This window comes from Chanodichthys erythropterus, chromosome 13 (assembly GCF_024489055.1).
Source record: "Chanodichthys erythropterus isolate Z2021 chromosome 13, ASM2448905v1, whole genome shotgun sequence".
Classification (NCBI taxonomy): Eukaryota; Metazoa; Chordata; class Actinopteri; order Cypriniformes; family Xenocyprididae; genus Chanodichthys; species Chanodichthys erythropterus.
Window position 1 is genome coordinate 3,895,621 of NC_090233.1, and position 16,289 is coordinate 3,911,909.

The 16,289-nt window shown below is 34.4% G+C and overlaps 1 protein-coding gene across 1 annotated transcript in view; it reads left to right on the forward strand.

Moving 5' to 3' along the window:
- The window catches only part of npr2 (natriuretic peptide receptor 2), a 59,780-nt gene that overhangs the window by 1,462 nt on the left and 42,029 nt on the right, over positions 1-16,289 (forward strand). The window contains exons 2-6 of the mRNA XM_067407211.1: positions 7,661-7,848; positions 10,722-10,835; positions 11,910-12,045; positions 13,285-13,379; positions 14,372-14,495. Coding sequence (XP_067263312.1) covers positions 7,661-7,848; positions 10,722-10,835; positions 11,910-12,045; positions 13,285-13,379; positions 14,372-14,495 — 657 coding nt within the window. The remainder of the gene's footprint in view (positions 1-7,660; positions 7,849-10,721; positions 10,836-11,909; positions 12,046-13,284; positions 13,380-14,371; positions 14,496-16,289) is intronic.

Sequence of the window (16,289 nt, forward strand, 5' to 3'; positions counted from 1 at the left end):
ATTAAATAACCAGTTCATTTAGACACACCACATTTTCATGTATACAATATATTTTGTAAAATGTAACATTCAGAATTCTATGAGGCATCCTTCCATATATAGAAATCTCTAAACTTTTTGTTAGAAAGCAAACATCACAAAAAGGACAGTGTGGAAAATAAGTAAATTTGCGTATGCATATGCTATGGTAATGGTTTAAAACAAATAGTACTATCATATATTTTGGAAAATACCATATATGAAAATACCACGTCCATCTGGTTTGGTCACTGTCACCCCTCCCACCCACAGAAAATGTACCTTATTTAATCAATAAAGCAAGCAAGTTTATGTTATTGCATAAAGCATCCCTCCATGGCACCCACACTAATTTTCTTGGTCAATTTCGTCTAAAGTCTGAAGACTACAATGAGTCATTGATAGCTTTGGTTTAGGACTAACACCACCTGTGTTCCCCCAGGCTGTATTTTTGGACCTGTGGTGCCCTGTGCAAGTTATTTACAGTACCACTAAAACAGGAGGGCATGCACCCTATTCACTGCTAATAAAGCAATGTAGTCAACATCTACTTGTGTTCAGTTATCCACAAAACACTTCTTTTTACAGTTCTTCAAAAGTTCTATAACTATTGAAAATGTGTAGGCAGATTTTAAAAGATATAATTCAACAGAAATATTTAGATATCTTGAGCAACAGAATAACTTAAGAACTTTTTGTTTTTTAAATTCCTACACCTGGTGTTTCAAAGACCCCAGAAACAAATATACTGAACTTTTATGTTCTTTTATGTTAATTCAAATAAATGATTCTTGATAAAGACATAGTTCTTTGTTGAACTTATTAAGGTGCTGCAGGTTACCTTAAAATTCATTATTTTCAGCTTGATTCCTTGCTTTGTTATGGAGCTTGACATTCTCATAACCCTCTGAGCTGTCAAACACAGTTATTGTGGCATGACTGAAATAATACATGGAATGAGGAGAACACATGTCACTGAGGTCTTTGTGTCTTCGCTCAGCATATTAGTGTCTTATTTTTTATTTAATTCCCTTAAGATTCACGCAGCACAATTGAATGTATTTTAATTTCATTAATTAAAATAGTTTATAGTAAATTAGAGAGTACACACAGCTGGTGACTGAGTTTCAATGCATCAACACTAATTACATAATGATACTAAAGTATATGATACGTTAAGTCCAGATCTCTAGATTCTAGGTTTATATCAGGATGTGGAGAAATGCCATTACTCCAAAATGATGAAATCAGAGTTAAATAACTCATGAGAACAATGTTTGTTTGTTTGTTCTCTCACCCTTTTTTTCTTTATCCCAAAAATATTTTAGATTACTGTGCTCTCAGACAGAGGAAGAAACACTCGATATTAAAGGAGTGTGGCAACAAATAAACAGACTTTTCACATTTTGATTTTTATATCTCTTTATTGTTTTCTCTTTCTAATTATAGACGCAAAACGTTGCTCAGATAGTTTTCACTTTAAAGTAATTAGTTTTATTACATTTTTAATAAGACCATTATTACTGATGAGATTGAGCAGTTTTTGAGGGGGCACCAATGTTGCATGTGATGAAAATGTTTGTTAAATAAAACCAATTAATTGTTGAACTGAGGACATATTTAGTCACTGACATAAGCAAAATTTCATGTTGATACATTTATTATCCCTGCAGCGCAGCTCTTTTTGTATTTCGGTGACACATAAAATCAATAGAGGATTATGTCTGGTTGGGGGCTGAAAACATCTGCAGCTGGCAGGCCAGATGCAGCCCATTCAGTATGGTCAGAGCGCATTTATTGGTTAGATAGTTCCACTGTTTCCCAATTTTGTATTTCTGGTGCCTTATATATGGAGTTTTGTAAATAATGGACTGACTACATTGTATTTGCAGCATTTAAATCATATTTCATGAAATATCAGATGTAGGAATTGCATTCCGCAGCCTGAATGCACTGACCTAAACAACCGCAGACTACTCATGAACTTGAAGTTTGTTGTTTTAAAATGTCTGAAAGATTCATGATTTGGAATTCTGCATTGTTTATGAACTAGGTTTGCACAGCATACATGATTGTCTAAGTTTAGTCATTAAAATATGACAAATCCAATCATAAAAAGAATTTTTTTTCAGATATACTATATGCTAGGGTGTCTTTATCAGAAGTGTAGTATATTTATGTGAATTTGGGTAAGTATTCATCCCTCAGTCTAAACAAGTCAGATCAATGGTTTTCGTTGCTAAATCCACACTGCCATGGCAACACAAATCCATGTCTCCCAGTGTCTCCTTTGAACACACAAGGCAAAGGAAAGCCCCATGTCGCTTACAGTATTGCACAAAGACGTTAACGGTCATTGTCTTTGACATTGCTTGATAAAGAATGTGTTACAGTATGCTCCTTCAACATCAATAAATATAAAATGAAATTATGGTGATGTATGGTTTAATTTTATACTGCTATTAGATTGCCCCCAGATTCCTGCTCTTATCATAACCTCGCTCTGTCAGGTTTGGTTTTATCAGCGGTGTTTATCAGCGTGTGTTTACTGTAGTACGTCACTAAAATTAGTGATAGCATCAGCACATGACATTTATCTGGTAATATTTACCTTATCTTTTAGTAGCCTTTGGGAGCCATTCAACATTTCTAGATTGTTCTGACATTTAACTACACTGTTATAGTGTGTGAACATTTAGAGTACTTTTATGGCTAATTGCTTGCAGTTGCTGTTTTACTGTTAGCTTGATTGGCTGCTTACAGATCCTGATTAGCCACTCACTCGTAAGATGCATTTATTAACATATTGCAAGTAAAGAGTGAGGCGGCGACATGTACAACCTTTTGAGCTGGATTTAACTTCAGTAATGCTTTTTAAAAAAGCTTTTTAAAAATTTGTTGTAATAAAATAAGGCAAGCGGCTTCAGGGTAGGTAGTCAAATCAAGTCTCCTTTATTTAGACAGCGCATTATACAATAGAGATTGTTTCAAAGCAGCTTTACAGTGATAACAGGAAAATTATTCAATGATGCAAGCAGTTAATTTCAGCTGTATAGCAGCTCTAACAGAAAATCATTGTTCATTTTAGTGTTGATTCAGTTCTGTTGTAAAGATCATCAATTATTAGTTAATTTCATCTTTATACCAGTTCTGCTTAGTTCATCCAGCTTAGTTCAGTTCTTGTCCAACGTGGTTAAATCAATAATATTGTTGAATATTAAGGTATTTGCAACACTTAAAACATCATGCTAATGTGGACATACTGTACGGTTCGAAGCCCAACTTATTTCATGCCCTAATCCTACTCTGCCTCCTCTACCCCTTCTCTCAATTTAAACAGAATGTATAAAAATCATTTATCAACCCAAACACATGCATTAATTACATTATTGCAGCTATGTATTTACTAATACGAGCTCTCCACAAACATGTCCAAGAAGAAAATATAAACACAGCAGACATTTACAAAAACATTTATAAAATTATCATATTAAATAATAATGAAAATTAATTGTTGTAAGTTGGTAAATGCATTCCTTCACCTGCACAGCTTTGTTAAAAAGAACATAGACCATGTAGATCGGAAACTATTTTACTTGATTGATTGTTTATTCATTTTCTTTTTACTGAACATACCTGAAAAGTGTTTATATATTGCCATTGTTAAATGGTGCATGTTTTATGAAGGTATGGCCACTGTAAAAACACTGTAACACACACCATGATGCTACACTGTTGTTCACTGTAACACACACCACCTGTGGTAAAATTACCGTAGCACAGCCTTAAATGGTTATTTTTTTATATATATTGATCTTATAAACATTTCATATATGCATAAACCATTTTAGATGTGTATAACCTTCAGTAGGGGGATCATGATTTATTCTTTCAATGATACAGCATTTCACAGTCTAATCATATTTGATATGCTGACAATCTTAAAGCATATTGTAAAAAGCCATGTGAAATGAATTGCAAAGGCATCTCAAAATAACACAGTGGTTAATGTCCAGAGACATCAGAATGTCTATCTCTGTTTCTTCAATGAGTTTAGTTGCTATGACCCTGGGGTCAGATTAATTCATGATTTTGGTTGTTGTTGTTTGGGCTTGTTCAGTTTGTGAACTTACATTCCATGCATTGATGAGATAATAATCGGCCCTGAGGCTGTGAAATATCATCACAAAACTTTTCTCCTTCCTTTTTTTTTTTTTTTTTGTGGCATTTTAGCCTCTTTATTTGTTAGACATACAGTAATGAGACAGGAAATGATAGGGAAGTGGGACCAGAAAATGTTACAAGCTGGACTCAAAGATGACTTCATTGTGTCAGAGCACATAAAATATGTAATCGCTTAATCTGCGTTTCAACCGCAGAAAGACGTCAATAAAACAGCTTGTAAAAAAATGTCACAATGTTACATTTACCTCAGAAAAGCCATTCAGTTTGTAAAAACTCATTAGTCAGCTATAAAATGAACGTAGAGAGAAGTATTTTGCTAAAGTCACTATATTGCATATTCGTTAACCCGTTCTTCAGTATTTAATGTGTGTTTGAATAAATCCTTAATTTATTCATATCTCTATTCCTTTTTATGGCAAGCCACCATTTAAATGTTTGTTTAAATTATTATTATAACATTATTATTATTATAAAACCTTCTTTATGTGTAATTTAAATGTAAGTAGCCTACAAATAAGTTAATTTTAACCTTTAATATTATAGTGATGTACCACCTGGGGTTCCCTGTATAGTTTGCAACATTGAGAGATATGCTTTTTTAGGAAATTTTCCATGTACTGATATTCCCCAGTTAATCGATATCTAATCAATATCGAATCGAATCAAAATCAAATCACAAGCTTGTGAATCGAAATTTAATCGAATCATAAAATTTGTTGTCAATGCCCGTTGCACAGCCCTAGTGTTCGCTATTCAAGTTGCAGAAGAAGATCTCTGAATTTGGTTCTGTTCACTACAATCATAAGGATTCTGAAATTTTGAATTACAGTGCAAGAATCAAATTGATTAAATTTATGATCTTTTTATGGTGCAAGTAATTATCCCTAAACCAAACCCTGTAGTAAGTACATGTCATTAATTAATATTATTCAGTACTTATTTGAGAAAGTACAATGTAACTATGTCACCTTAAAAATAAAGTGTAACCACACTATTTTTTTTTTTTTTAAAGAAACTATGAGCAGGTCTGACTTGCGCAAAGCTTGCAAGGATGGTTGTATTGGTTGTGGTTGCTAGTATATTCTGAGTGTTTTTTAGCACATTACTATATGCTGTTGCTGGGTTGCTTTATTTGTTTACTGGCTCAAGTCGAAAAATCCCTCAACAAAAGCAAAAGGACACACATTTTGGTGTATCATTCATCTCTGCAGCACACACCAGACTCAAATCCAATCGTTCAGTCATTTAAACGTTCAAAAACCTGAAGTATGAGCAGTAGTAATAGGGATGCTTCCATGATTAATCAGTTACTGAATCATAATTAAAACGTTATTTTTATAATGACAAAAGGTGTTCAAGCAAACATTTAGATGTCAGAAATCACTAAAAGCCTTTTTCAGATTTCAGATTTTCTAGAGGTAAATTTTTTTTTTGCCTCTCAAATGAATGGAAGCAGATTAAAACCAAATGTCAAATAGCTGAATAGAAGACCAAGCTGTGTTTATGTATGTGTATATGAAAGAGCAAGCATTAGCTCTCTCAAACGCTTGAATGATCTATTGCAGATGCGGGGCACTACACACACACCAACCACACCAATAATGGTCCAGTGTGTGTCACTCCTGTAAAGCCTGCATTTAAGGGAACTATACAATCCTTTCAAAAAATGACTCGCGGCATATCAAATTCAGACATGTCTTGAGATGATAGAGTGAATCCATTACATCTATTATTTTTCTTCAGTTGATATCAAATTATTTTTAAAGACTCCTATTCAAAGACCAGTTGTGACAATTTTGAATAAACAAAACACAGCAGCATCTTTTGTGCAGTTCACAAAACAAACAAATGACTTTGGCGCGACTAACAAAAACGACCTGGTGCAAACGTGCAAAAAATCTCAAAAACCCCAAGAACATCAGAATCTCATCATAGACTCTTTTGAAACAAAATGTTCTCAAACATTTTTCATGGGCTTTGTATCAGCCAGGCTCAGGCAGATCCTTATAAATTCTATAACACCGTTGAACATTTTCCTTGCCTTTTTGTACATTTGTCTTGGAGCGCATCCAGGAGACAGCAGGACTACTTGGCGTGCGTTTGTCTACGCTACGCTGGAGGAGCTTAGAATTTGGGGGCTGAGAGGCAGACAGGGGCCAGCTTTGGTCTAACACTTAAGGAAATGTCTGCTAACTGGGAGTCTGGCTCCTGAGCTGGCAGATGCAATACTGAAAGACACTGCAAATGGAAATAATGCCCATAGCATAGTAGACGCCAAGGAAAACACACACACACATATGCAAGATTTCACGTGTGCATCAATATGGTGCCATGCAGCATGGAAGAGTACACCTTTGTTATTTGATGCATCTTCTTAAGAGAAAACCCAAATAATTTTCATTTGTGCATCCAGCAGTTTTTAGATTTATTTGCCACTAAAAATTATTATAATTTATCAGTGAAAGACTGTAACAGTGCTACAGTAAAAACCTGTTAGTTGGTTAATGGTAAGTTTCCTTCACTATATGGGAAAAACTGTCAAACCTTATATTTCATGTAATTTTACAGTAAAAGCTGTTAGCAATTTTAACTGTTTCTAGATATAAAAAAGAACAAGTAATCGTATAATTTACAGTGTTAAAAAACGTAAACTGACGTTCCCAGAATTCCCTGTGTGACACTTAACATTTGATGGTATTTCATTTAAATAATTCTGTTTCTTAATATTAATATTAATATTAATTGTGTTTTTTATCAGTTATATATATTAGAGTTTTTTTTTTTTACAACTTATGTTGATTAATTTATGTTTATTGCATTATATTAGTGTTTGTGTGTTACCATGATGGTGTTTTGCACTTGTTTGCATGATAGCAATGCAGCCTTGCTAATTCATCAGAAAAGGGCTGTTGTCAACACAGCCAGAGGTGCCCAGCAAAATCAATTTTTGATTTTGTTAATATTTTTTTCTGGAGAAAGACAAACATAAATATTGATGAAAGCCAAAATATTAAATGTCACAGATGCATATTTACTGAATAGTCCACTGTTTTCAAAATTACAACTTTCACCTGAGATTTGGAGCCAAATTAGAGGGGTGTAAAAATGACTTAAGAAAGACAGCAGCATCATAATTTTATTTTTACACAAAGATCGGTAGGTCTGTTAGTAAAATCTGTTGACTTTAGCAATATTTGTTTCATTATATGCCAACAGTGACCATTCAAAAATGACAACAATGAACGCATGAGACAAAAAAAACCATTCTGTTTGCATTCTTTCTGTTCATTGTCTGTTTTCGTCATCTTTATATGGTTGTTGTGTTCATGGTTTTCTAGTTCTGAGTATTTCTAGTTTTTGAGTTTACTAAAATCATTACTGTATGATTGTAAAAATGTAGTTTCTATCTAAAGTTTTTTTGTTTTGTTTTTTTTTCTTCTTTTTTTTTCTACTATAGTTGTGTATATATGTGGGCCTCTACAGACGTTCTTCCAAATAATGAAGCTATTTGAGGATGAGGTGACGAATCCTGAGGACTATGCCATCTTCTACCTTGATGTGTTTGCAGAGAGTTTAAGTGGCGATGTTCCGATGCCCTGGCAGGGTTCAGCAATACAGTGGAATGACCCCATCAAGCTATTTCAGGTATCATTAATTAATACCCATAATAACTACAGAGCTTTGCTTTAGCCATAACCTCATCATTGACTTTTGTCTGCTTTTGCTTTTTGAGATCAGTCAAGAAGCTGCTTAACCCTCTACTGCACACATGTTGATGGCACATAAAAAAAAAAAAAAATCCACATCCTTTTTTGGTTCATTTGGGAACATTTTATTGATAAAAAAAGTTTTAACCCCCACCCCAAAATATTTTTTCATTGTGGAGCAGTGCAAAACTACAATTAAAAAAAAAAAAAAAAAATTCAAAAGAAATCATTACGTAAAAAGGGAAAAACACTTAAAAAACATTGATATTTTGAATTTGATACATGCATAGGTTTGTATCATGTAGTTTGTCATGTCATATAATGTACTTCATGTAATAAGATTTCACTCCGTACGAAACTTCAAAAAGCAGTTCTTCTCTGCTGTGAAGTAGAGGTGTAAGTTACAGTTTTTGCACATGACTTTGGGTGTTCCTGCACACCCGCATCTTCCTATCTTATAACACATTATTGTCAATGTGAGGTACTGTCCAAAACATCCTGGAAAAGTACCCCTTATCGCACTTTGCCCTGAGGCAACGAAAAGAAAAACTACATTTCTGAACATGCAAAATAAAAAAAAAACTTCATAAAACCTGACAAAAGGCTTCTCTACGCTTTCATATACGCACACACATATTTTTTTTTTATGTACAGTTCATGTCATTTTAAATAAGATTTCTAAAACAAATAATCTTTCCGCCTTCTCACACCATGTGCTCCTGTGAACAGAACAGGATGTCCCACCTTAAAGCTTGATAGTGACTCCAACACCTTACTGGACTGTTCTTTGATACTTTCTCAACCTTTCTAATAATTTCTAATCATTTAAAGAAAAATGTACTAAACATATGGCTTAAGAAAACTTTCTGTTGCCTGAGGGCAATGATGTGCTGTAGAGGGTTAACACTTTGAATTGTCTTCTACCTTACATTGTGATTCAAGGTTTTGTATGATTTCAGTGAGTTTTTTCAATTAATGTGCTTCTTGAATGCCGAATTAAATTTGAAGTTGTTTAGACAGGTTTTATTAATATGACTAATATTCACTTAGTTTGAAAGCCTTCCTGGTTGCTTTGATTGAGAATAATCCATTAGGCTTCCATTTACTTAAATGAGTGCTTTTGCAGTCATTTCTCTTAAGGCTAATTAATGCAGCTACACTGAAAAAAAAAAAGAAGATTTGCATGTTATATATAAAAAAATTACATTTGGAAGTAACAATTAAATAGAATGTACAAAATAAAAGTGAGTTACTTTTCCTAATAAGTAAGGGCAGAAGGCTAGGGTGGTTCAGTGAGGCCCCTAGACACACGTCATTTGCTAGACATTTATTTAACAGACTTTCATTGTTTTAAATTGTGAGGACCAATTAGCATTCCACAGTTTTAGTCAATTAATAGGTACAGATTAGGTACATTAAAGTTTGATGAGAAAATATAAAAAATATCTTCATTTGTGTTCTGAAGATGAACAAAAGCTTTATGACATGAGTGTGAGTAATTGATGACCGAATTTGTATTTTTGCAATGAACATTTCTGTTTATTAATATTGCCACCAAGTTGTCATCAATGGAGCATTCGCATGTGTGAATCTTCTCTTCCGGAATGACTCATTTTTGTCACAGTGCAGGCAAGGGAAGAGCTATAGAGGATCTTAATTACAGCAGCTTTAGTTTATTTACAAAAACAAAGACTAAGAAGGCAATTCAGAGGGCAGGAATCAATGTAAAAGCTTCACTAAAAAAAAACACGATTCTGGACCATGAGTAGAACTAAACTGAGGGCTTAAATACACAGGAGAAAATAAACCGAACAAGAAACAGGTGCTCAAAGCAATCAGTAATCATGGCAACAAACAAGGGCATAAATACACCTAGGAAACGGAAAAGAAGCGGAAATATGGGAAGCAAAGTAAGCAGGAACAGAACACAGGGAAACAAGGAAATACAAACTAAAAGTCCATAAAACAGAACGTAAGCCTAACAATTTTAAAGTGTCTTACGTTTTCAAATATTCCACTGTTGACACTGACAACTTAAAGTTAAGTATGAAAAGACAGTGACTTTGTATATGTAGTGTCAATGTGTCAGTATCATAATGCAGTGAAGAATAGGGTGGGTGGAATGACCAAAATCTTATATCACAGCATGTGTGTTCTGAAGAAATACAATAGTGTAAAAAACAGACTGAAATTTAAAGGGATAGTTCTCCCAAAAATGAAAAATTTGTCATCATTTACTCACCCTCAAGTTGTTCCAAACCTGTATGATTTCTTTGTTCTGTTGAACACAAAAGAAGATATTTTAAAGAATGTTGGTAATCAGGAAGTTGTCGGTAGCCATTGACTTGCATAGTATTTTTTTTTTCCTACTATGGAAGTCAGTGGATACTGTCAACTGTCTGGTTAGCAACATTCTTTAAAATATCTTCTTTTATGTTCAGCAGAAGAAAGAAACTCATACAGGTTTGGAACAAATTGAGGATGAGTACGTAATGACAGTTTGGGGGTGAACTATCCCTTTAAGTTGTTAAATATGTAAGAAATTTTTTGAATCAGTTGATTAGGTTCACAAAAACACTCTGAATGATTAGTTAAGTGACTCAATGATCACTTCTGGAAGTGAAGATTATTGGTGAATAGTGACATAAATTTGAGTCTGTTCTTCAGACTAAGCTATTGAATGTCTTGAACAATTCTCAGTGACTTTTTGTGCCAGGAATTGAATATTTGCCTACAGGTCAGATCACGTTATGTTCTTTTTCTGACTCTTAGCTATTTGACTGTTTTTGTTTTTTTCCCCAATCTCTTTAGTCTGTGTTCATTGTAACGTACCAGGAGCCAGACAGCCCTGAGTATACCGCTTTTTGCAAAGAACTCCACAAGAGAGCAATGCAGGACTTTAATGTAAAATTGGAACCCTCAATGGTGAGTTGCTCATAAACAAGATCAGGTTTTGGCATATATGCAGAGCCATCTGTCACATCAGATTTAATCAGAACATTTGTACAGACTACATAGTTCTTTTTTGGCTTTCTATCACTGTCTTGCAAATATTGAACATTCTGGTCAGCTCTATAGGCTTTCAGGAGCTAAACTGTGTTTCCTTTTACCACAAGATCAGATATGACACTTAAAAGCGCTTGAATCATAAGTTTCGCTTCCTCATGTCAGTCCCATTTTCCTGAATCAGCTGTACCCTTTGACAAAAGTAGGAAACAACTCCCCGAAATCCTAGATTCACATGTAGCTGCCAAATGAAAACATTCAGGAAATTAATTCTTAAAGCCTTTGAGTACATACTGAAATGGATTGTAATTTTGAGAAAGTTATGATTCAAATGTCTGCTTACAATAATTATACTAATTATATAATTACTATCTCGTCTATCATGCATTGTAAAGATGTTTACAGTGGCTCCAAAATGTATTTGAACACTTAAACTACACTTAAAACTATTGGAGAAAAAAAAAAAAAATGAAAGCAAGTGACTTCTGCATACAACTAGTTGGTAGATCTAACTTACTTCATTTTGCTGAGCTATATTTACTTTCTAATTTAATAGCATTACAATATACTATTTAGGGTCTGTATGTGGTAGTGAACATTTGATGATGCATTAGCAATTGTTCTTTATTAATTAATAATGGTAATTGTTTTTGAATAATGGTTATGTTTTTACTTGGAAAATGTCAATTATTTAGTTTACCGTGAGATTCTCAATTGACCCCAATGCGGGGAAATCATGTTTCTATGTTTTAGATGATTTCTTATAAAATCAGCTGATGAGCCATATTGAAATTAGGTCTGCCAAATTAATAATTAATTCAATTACATTTTTCATCAATGGACAGCGCTATTAGTTTTTCTTCACCTCATTTTTCCATCCCTAGAGGACAACTGGCAGATCTTACCCTTCTCTCCCCATGTCTGTACAAAATCACATGTAGTTTTAGATTTTTTGATGTTTCCCTGCATTAAATCTGTTTTGTCTTTCCTCAGATGGATTTTATTGCCGGCTGTTTCCATGATGGTTTTGTGCTATATGCAAAAGCCCTCAGTGAAGCGTTAGCAGACGGCGTGTCTCAGAATGATGGAATCAACATAACTATGAGAATGAGAGACCGCAGAATCTGGGGTGTGTTGAGCGGTCTCGGTTTAAGATATATGTTTGATAAAAGCATTCACAATATGATCCTATGATGCGTTGACATTCATTTCAATAGGATGGCCACAGATTACAACATTTAAGCCATTCATAGTTTGAGTGTGTGATGACAAGTATCTGGTTTTTAGCTGTAGTGTCAAGCTGGAGTGTTTTGGCAACTTCGCTCGGATTCTTTTTAAAGTGAGCGGAGGGATTGTAAGAGCTCTTCTGAGGTCGATGTTGGTAAACTCTCAGCCTCTCTTGCAGGGAGTGTAGAGGTCAGAGTCCTTGATTTAAAGCATGTCCCAACTAGCTTGTGGATGGAAAATCTGTTTCTAATACACGACCCATCTGCTGAGCCCTCTCCCTGAAGGAAACTACACACACTGTGCCAAACAAATATAGGAACCAGGCAGAATATTGCATGCACTGCAAAAAGTACTTTTCTTAATCAGTATTTTTGTCTTATTTTCATTAAAAATATTTAAACATACTGAAAATAAGATAAATTTAGAGAGAAGCCTAAACATGATGTAACTAAAATAAAGGAATGCATTAGTACAACATTGCCATAATGTAACTAAACAGAGGGAACAAATTAATAAAACGTGGTCCAGTGGTCATATCATGTGTGGGGGTCCATAAAAACATGCAATTAAAGATATATTCTATTTCCTATTTGCTTCTCAAATTAATTGATTTTGTTTTCAGTCTTGCCCCCACCCCCCATGTCATGTGCAGGGCTTCATATTTTTTTCTTTTTTTGTGAAAAAAAAAAAAATCAAGATATATTCAAGATATATTGTTCTAATAATTAACAAGTCTTGATATTTTACATTTTTTTATTTTTATCTTATTTTTAAGGTTGTTTAGATATTTTTACTGAAAATATAATGATGAAGAACATTAACTGGTGGAGTTGCATTTTTTGTCCATAAATAAAATGTAGTTTTACAAACACTGTGATTACATTTAGCATTAGAAAAAGGATCATACGTTTCATATGTATTTAATAGTGACATCATAGAAAAGAAAAATCCTAATTATCCTAATAAATAACCCGAGAGTGCTTCCTCTCTCAATAATACGTTTTGTTTGTGAGTCTTAAAAATGATTGGTGGCTAACAAAGAGCAAACAGTATGTGATCTTTTTACTTTACAGCTTTGAAAGCAACACTCAGATAAAAAAAATGTTTATTTGATCCCTGGCCTTGTGTTTGTTCATCACAGGGGTGACTGGCCTTGTGAGCACAGATGGGAAAAATGCCAGATACACAGACTTCAGCCTTTGGGGAATGACTAACCTGAAAACTGGGCAATACGCAGTAAGTAGAATGTCCACAAATTCAGCCAACTCATAAATACAAAACATGGATTCTTATTAATACATAAATAAGAATGACAAACTCAGTATATATATATATATATATATATATATATATATATATATATATATTTATATTTTATTTTTTTTTTTTTTTTTTTTACTGTAGCAATATAGTTTAAGTAACTATAGTTTATAGTTACTGGAATCCAAAGGTCTCTGCTGAGTTTCAGAACCCCTGCGTATGAGCAATAGTAATTGTGATTTCTTCCTTAGCAAACACAGAAATAACATTATGAATGATGTAGCTTTCCTGCAGAATGTTTCCATAATGAAAATGTTTTTGATAGACATGGTGATAATAAATAACAATGGTTAACGAGTCGAGCATGTGTAGAACAACAGTCTAATTTAACCCACATGCCACATTCTCCGTAATTACAGTAAATGCGGCCGTGGTTGGATGGCTCGACATACCAAATAGTGTGTTGCTTAAAAATCAAATCCTTTACTTGCCCTTCTGTCCTAATCGAAAACATGTGTTCATGAGCTTGTAAGCATTGTGTTCATATTTCAGTTTTACTTGTTCATTCATAAATGTCCCAGGAGTCTTGTTTGATTTAGAGAGGCCTATCGTAACAAAAAAGAAAAGAAATGAATGGTTATTTAGCTGGTAACAAAGTGATACCGTGAATTGTTGCCATAGTTACCCCTTATGCCACAGATATATTCAGACTTTCTTTTCATCCGGTTAGAGAGTAGACAGTATTACGTGAATCATGTGCAGAATACATCATCTCATATGTTTTAATAAATAAATTTCCACCAGAGATCATTGACTTAAAAATAAAAAAATAGTCTCATTGGTAGGCCATGGTATGTTTCTTTTTTTCTTTTTTTTTTATGTCTTAGACAATATGTTGTTTTCTTATCTGAAATGTTTTTTTGCTTATTGTAAATCAAATATGTTTATGATTATTTCTTGTTACACAGATTGTTGGTCACTACAATGGGACCAGTAAAGAAATCTTGTGGTCCCCAACAGAGCGGATTCAGTGGCCAAAAGGTGTCCCACCTCTGGACTACCCACCGTGTGGATTCTCACCTTGCAAGGAAGGTAGGGAGCTTTTTAGTGTAAACTCACATCTGACCACTTACAATGAGGAACAGGCCACAGCATGATTTTGCCATGCATATTACTTGTAAGGCATAGGTTATCAACTGGCGGCCCGTGGGCCAAATCTGGCCTGCCAATCATCTTCATCCGGTCCGCAGCACCCCAGTCTCCCTCCTCCTCTTTTCCTGGCGGTGCGGCTAAATTTGGTTAGATACATGGCCGCAGAGGCACATGCAGCTGTACGGCTGTATACGCACTGTTCGTACCATGCATGGCACGCTCCTCCGACTGACCTGAGAAACGTTTTCCATGTGAATATTTCAGCAGTCTTATGTGTGTCCTGTATTTCTGTCGACTTTCTTTTCCATGAATTGGCCAAACGTGCTTGCAGAACGATCTGAAACGATTTGGATTCGTTCGGTCCGCTCTGTCACCGAATCATATGTAGATGTTTCTCAGTCAGTAACAACAAATACAGAACAAATAGCCAGTTTTCATGTATTTCACTAGTTTACTTTGAACTACGCAGCATGGCCCAGTGGATAACGGAATGAAAACTTAAAGGAGCCGCGTTTATTCCCTGTCACCATTATTAAACAACGTTGCGGTATCAAGTGAGATTAGCGTTTCAATTCGACACACACCTCTTGGTTACAAACAACAAATCACTCGATGATTAAACTAGTTTTAAATTGGATGAAACAGCCTCACCATTCCCAACCAGACTGATGAGGAAAAAGGAGAAATCTGCCATGAATGAAGATAGAAGTCTTTTAAATCCCAAAATCACCACCCTTACAAACATTACAAACATTTTTTAGTAAATTACCATGGTTTGTGTAAATGTGGAATATTTATATTGAAAACTAGGTGATAGCCATTTATATTGCAATATTTATTAGGTGGGTAGGGGAATATATAAGTCATGTCTTTGTTAAGGTGTCGTTTGTACCTGTGTTTGGGCGTTTTAGCCATGTATGGTTTTACCTGTGGTTACCAAGTCTCACTGTGAGAATATTTTCATTTAAGCCTAATAATTAATAAAATAATTTTTACAAATAAGACATTTATTCAACATTTATTTTCCTTATCCAGTCCTATGCAAAGCATGCTGAAATCCACTGCCAAGTTATAAAGACAATTTCATTAAGCTACTATAATTTATTTTAACAAAAATCACACAGGAATTTGACTTTAAATTGCACACAGTATTACATTAATGTAATGATCAACATTATTATGTCAACAGAACTCAACAAAATAATGTTTGCAACTTAAAATGTTTAATTAAGTCAATAAATTGTAATTTTCAGGGTTTCATTAAAAGGGTTAGTTCACACTTAAAGGTGATAAAGAGGATCTTTTCATCGACTGAGAAACCAAAGACTGTTACTGAGTTTTTGAAATGAGCGCATGCGTAAGAACAACCTCCCTCCTTTCGAGGGAACGCCTCCCAAAACTCGTGCCATGAGTATTGGAACACGAGTGTTTACCACCGGAATTCGCTGTAACGTGTTAGTGGATTCATTATGTCGTGGCAGTGATTGACAAGCCAGAGGGCCAATCCGCGCATGTCTCTCACAAGGAATGTCACGGCAGTGATTGACAAGCCAGAGGGCCAATCGTTTACACGATGATCGCGTAAACGATTGGCTGTTGTTTTTAAGGCCCTACCTCGTGCACAGATGATGTATATTAATATTATTCCTTTCAGTGCACCTAATAAATAGTCTTTTATCAGTTAGTAAAGACAGTTTCAAGTAATATTACAAAAATGTATAAAATAAAAATTCC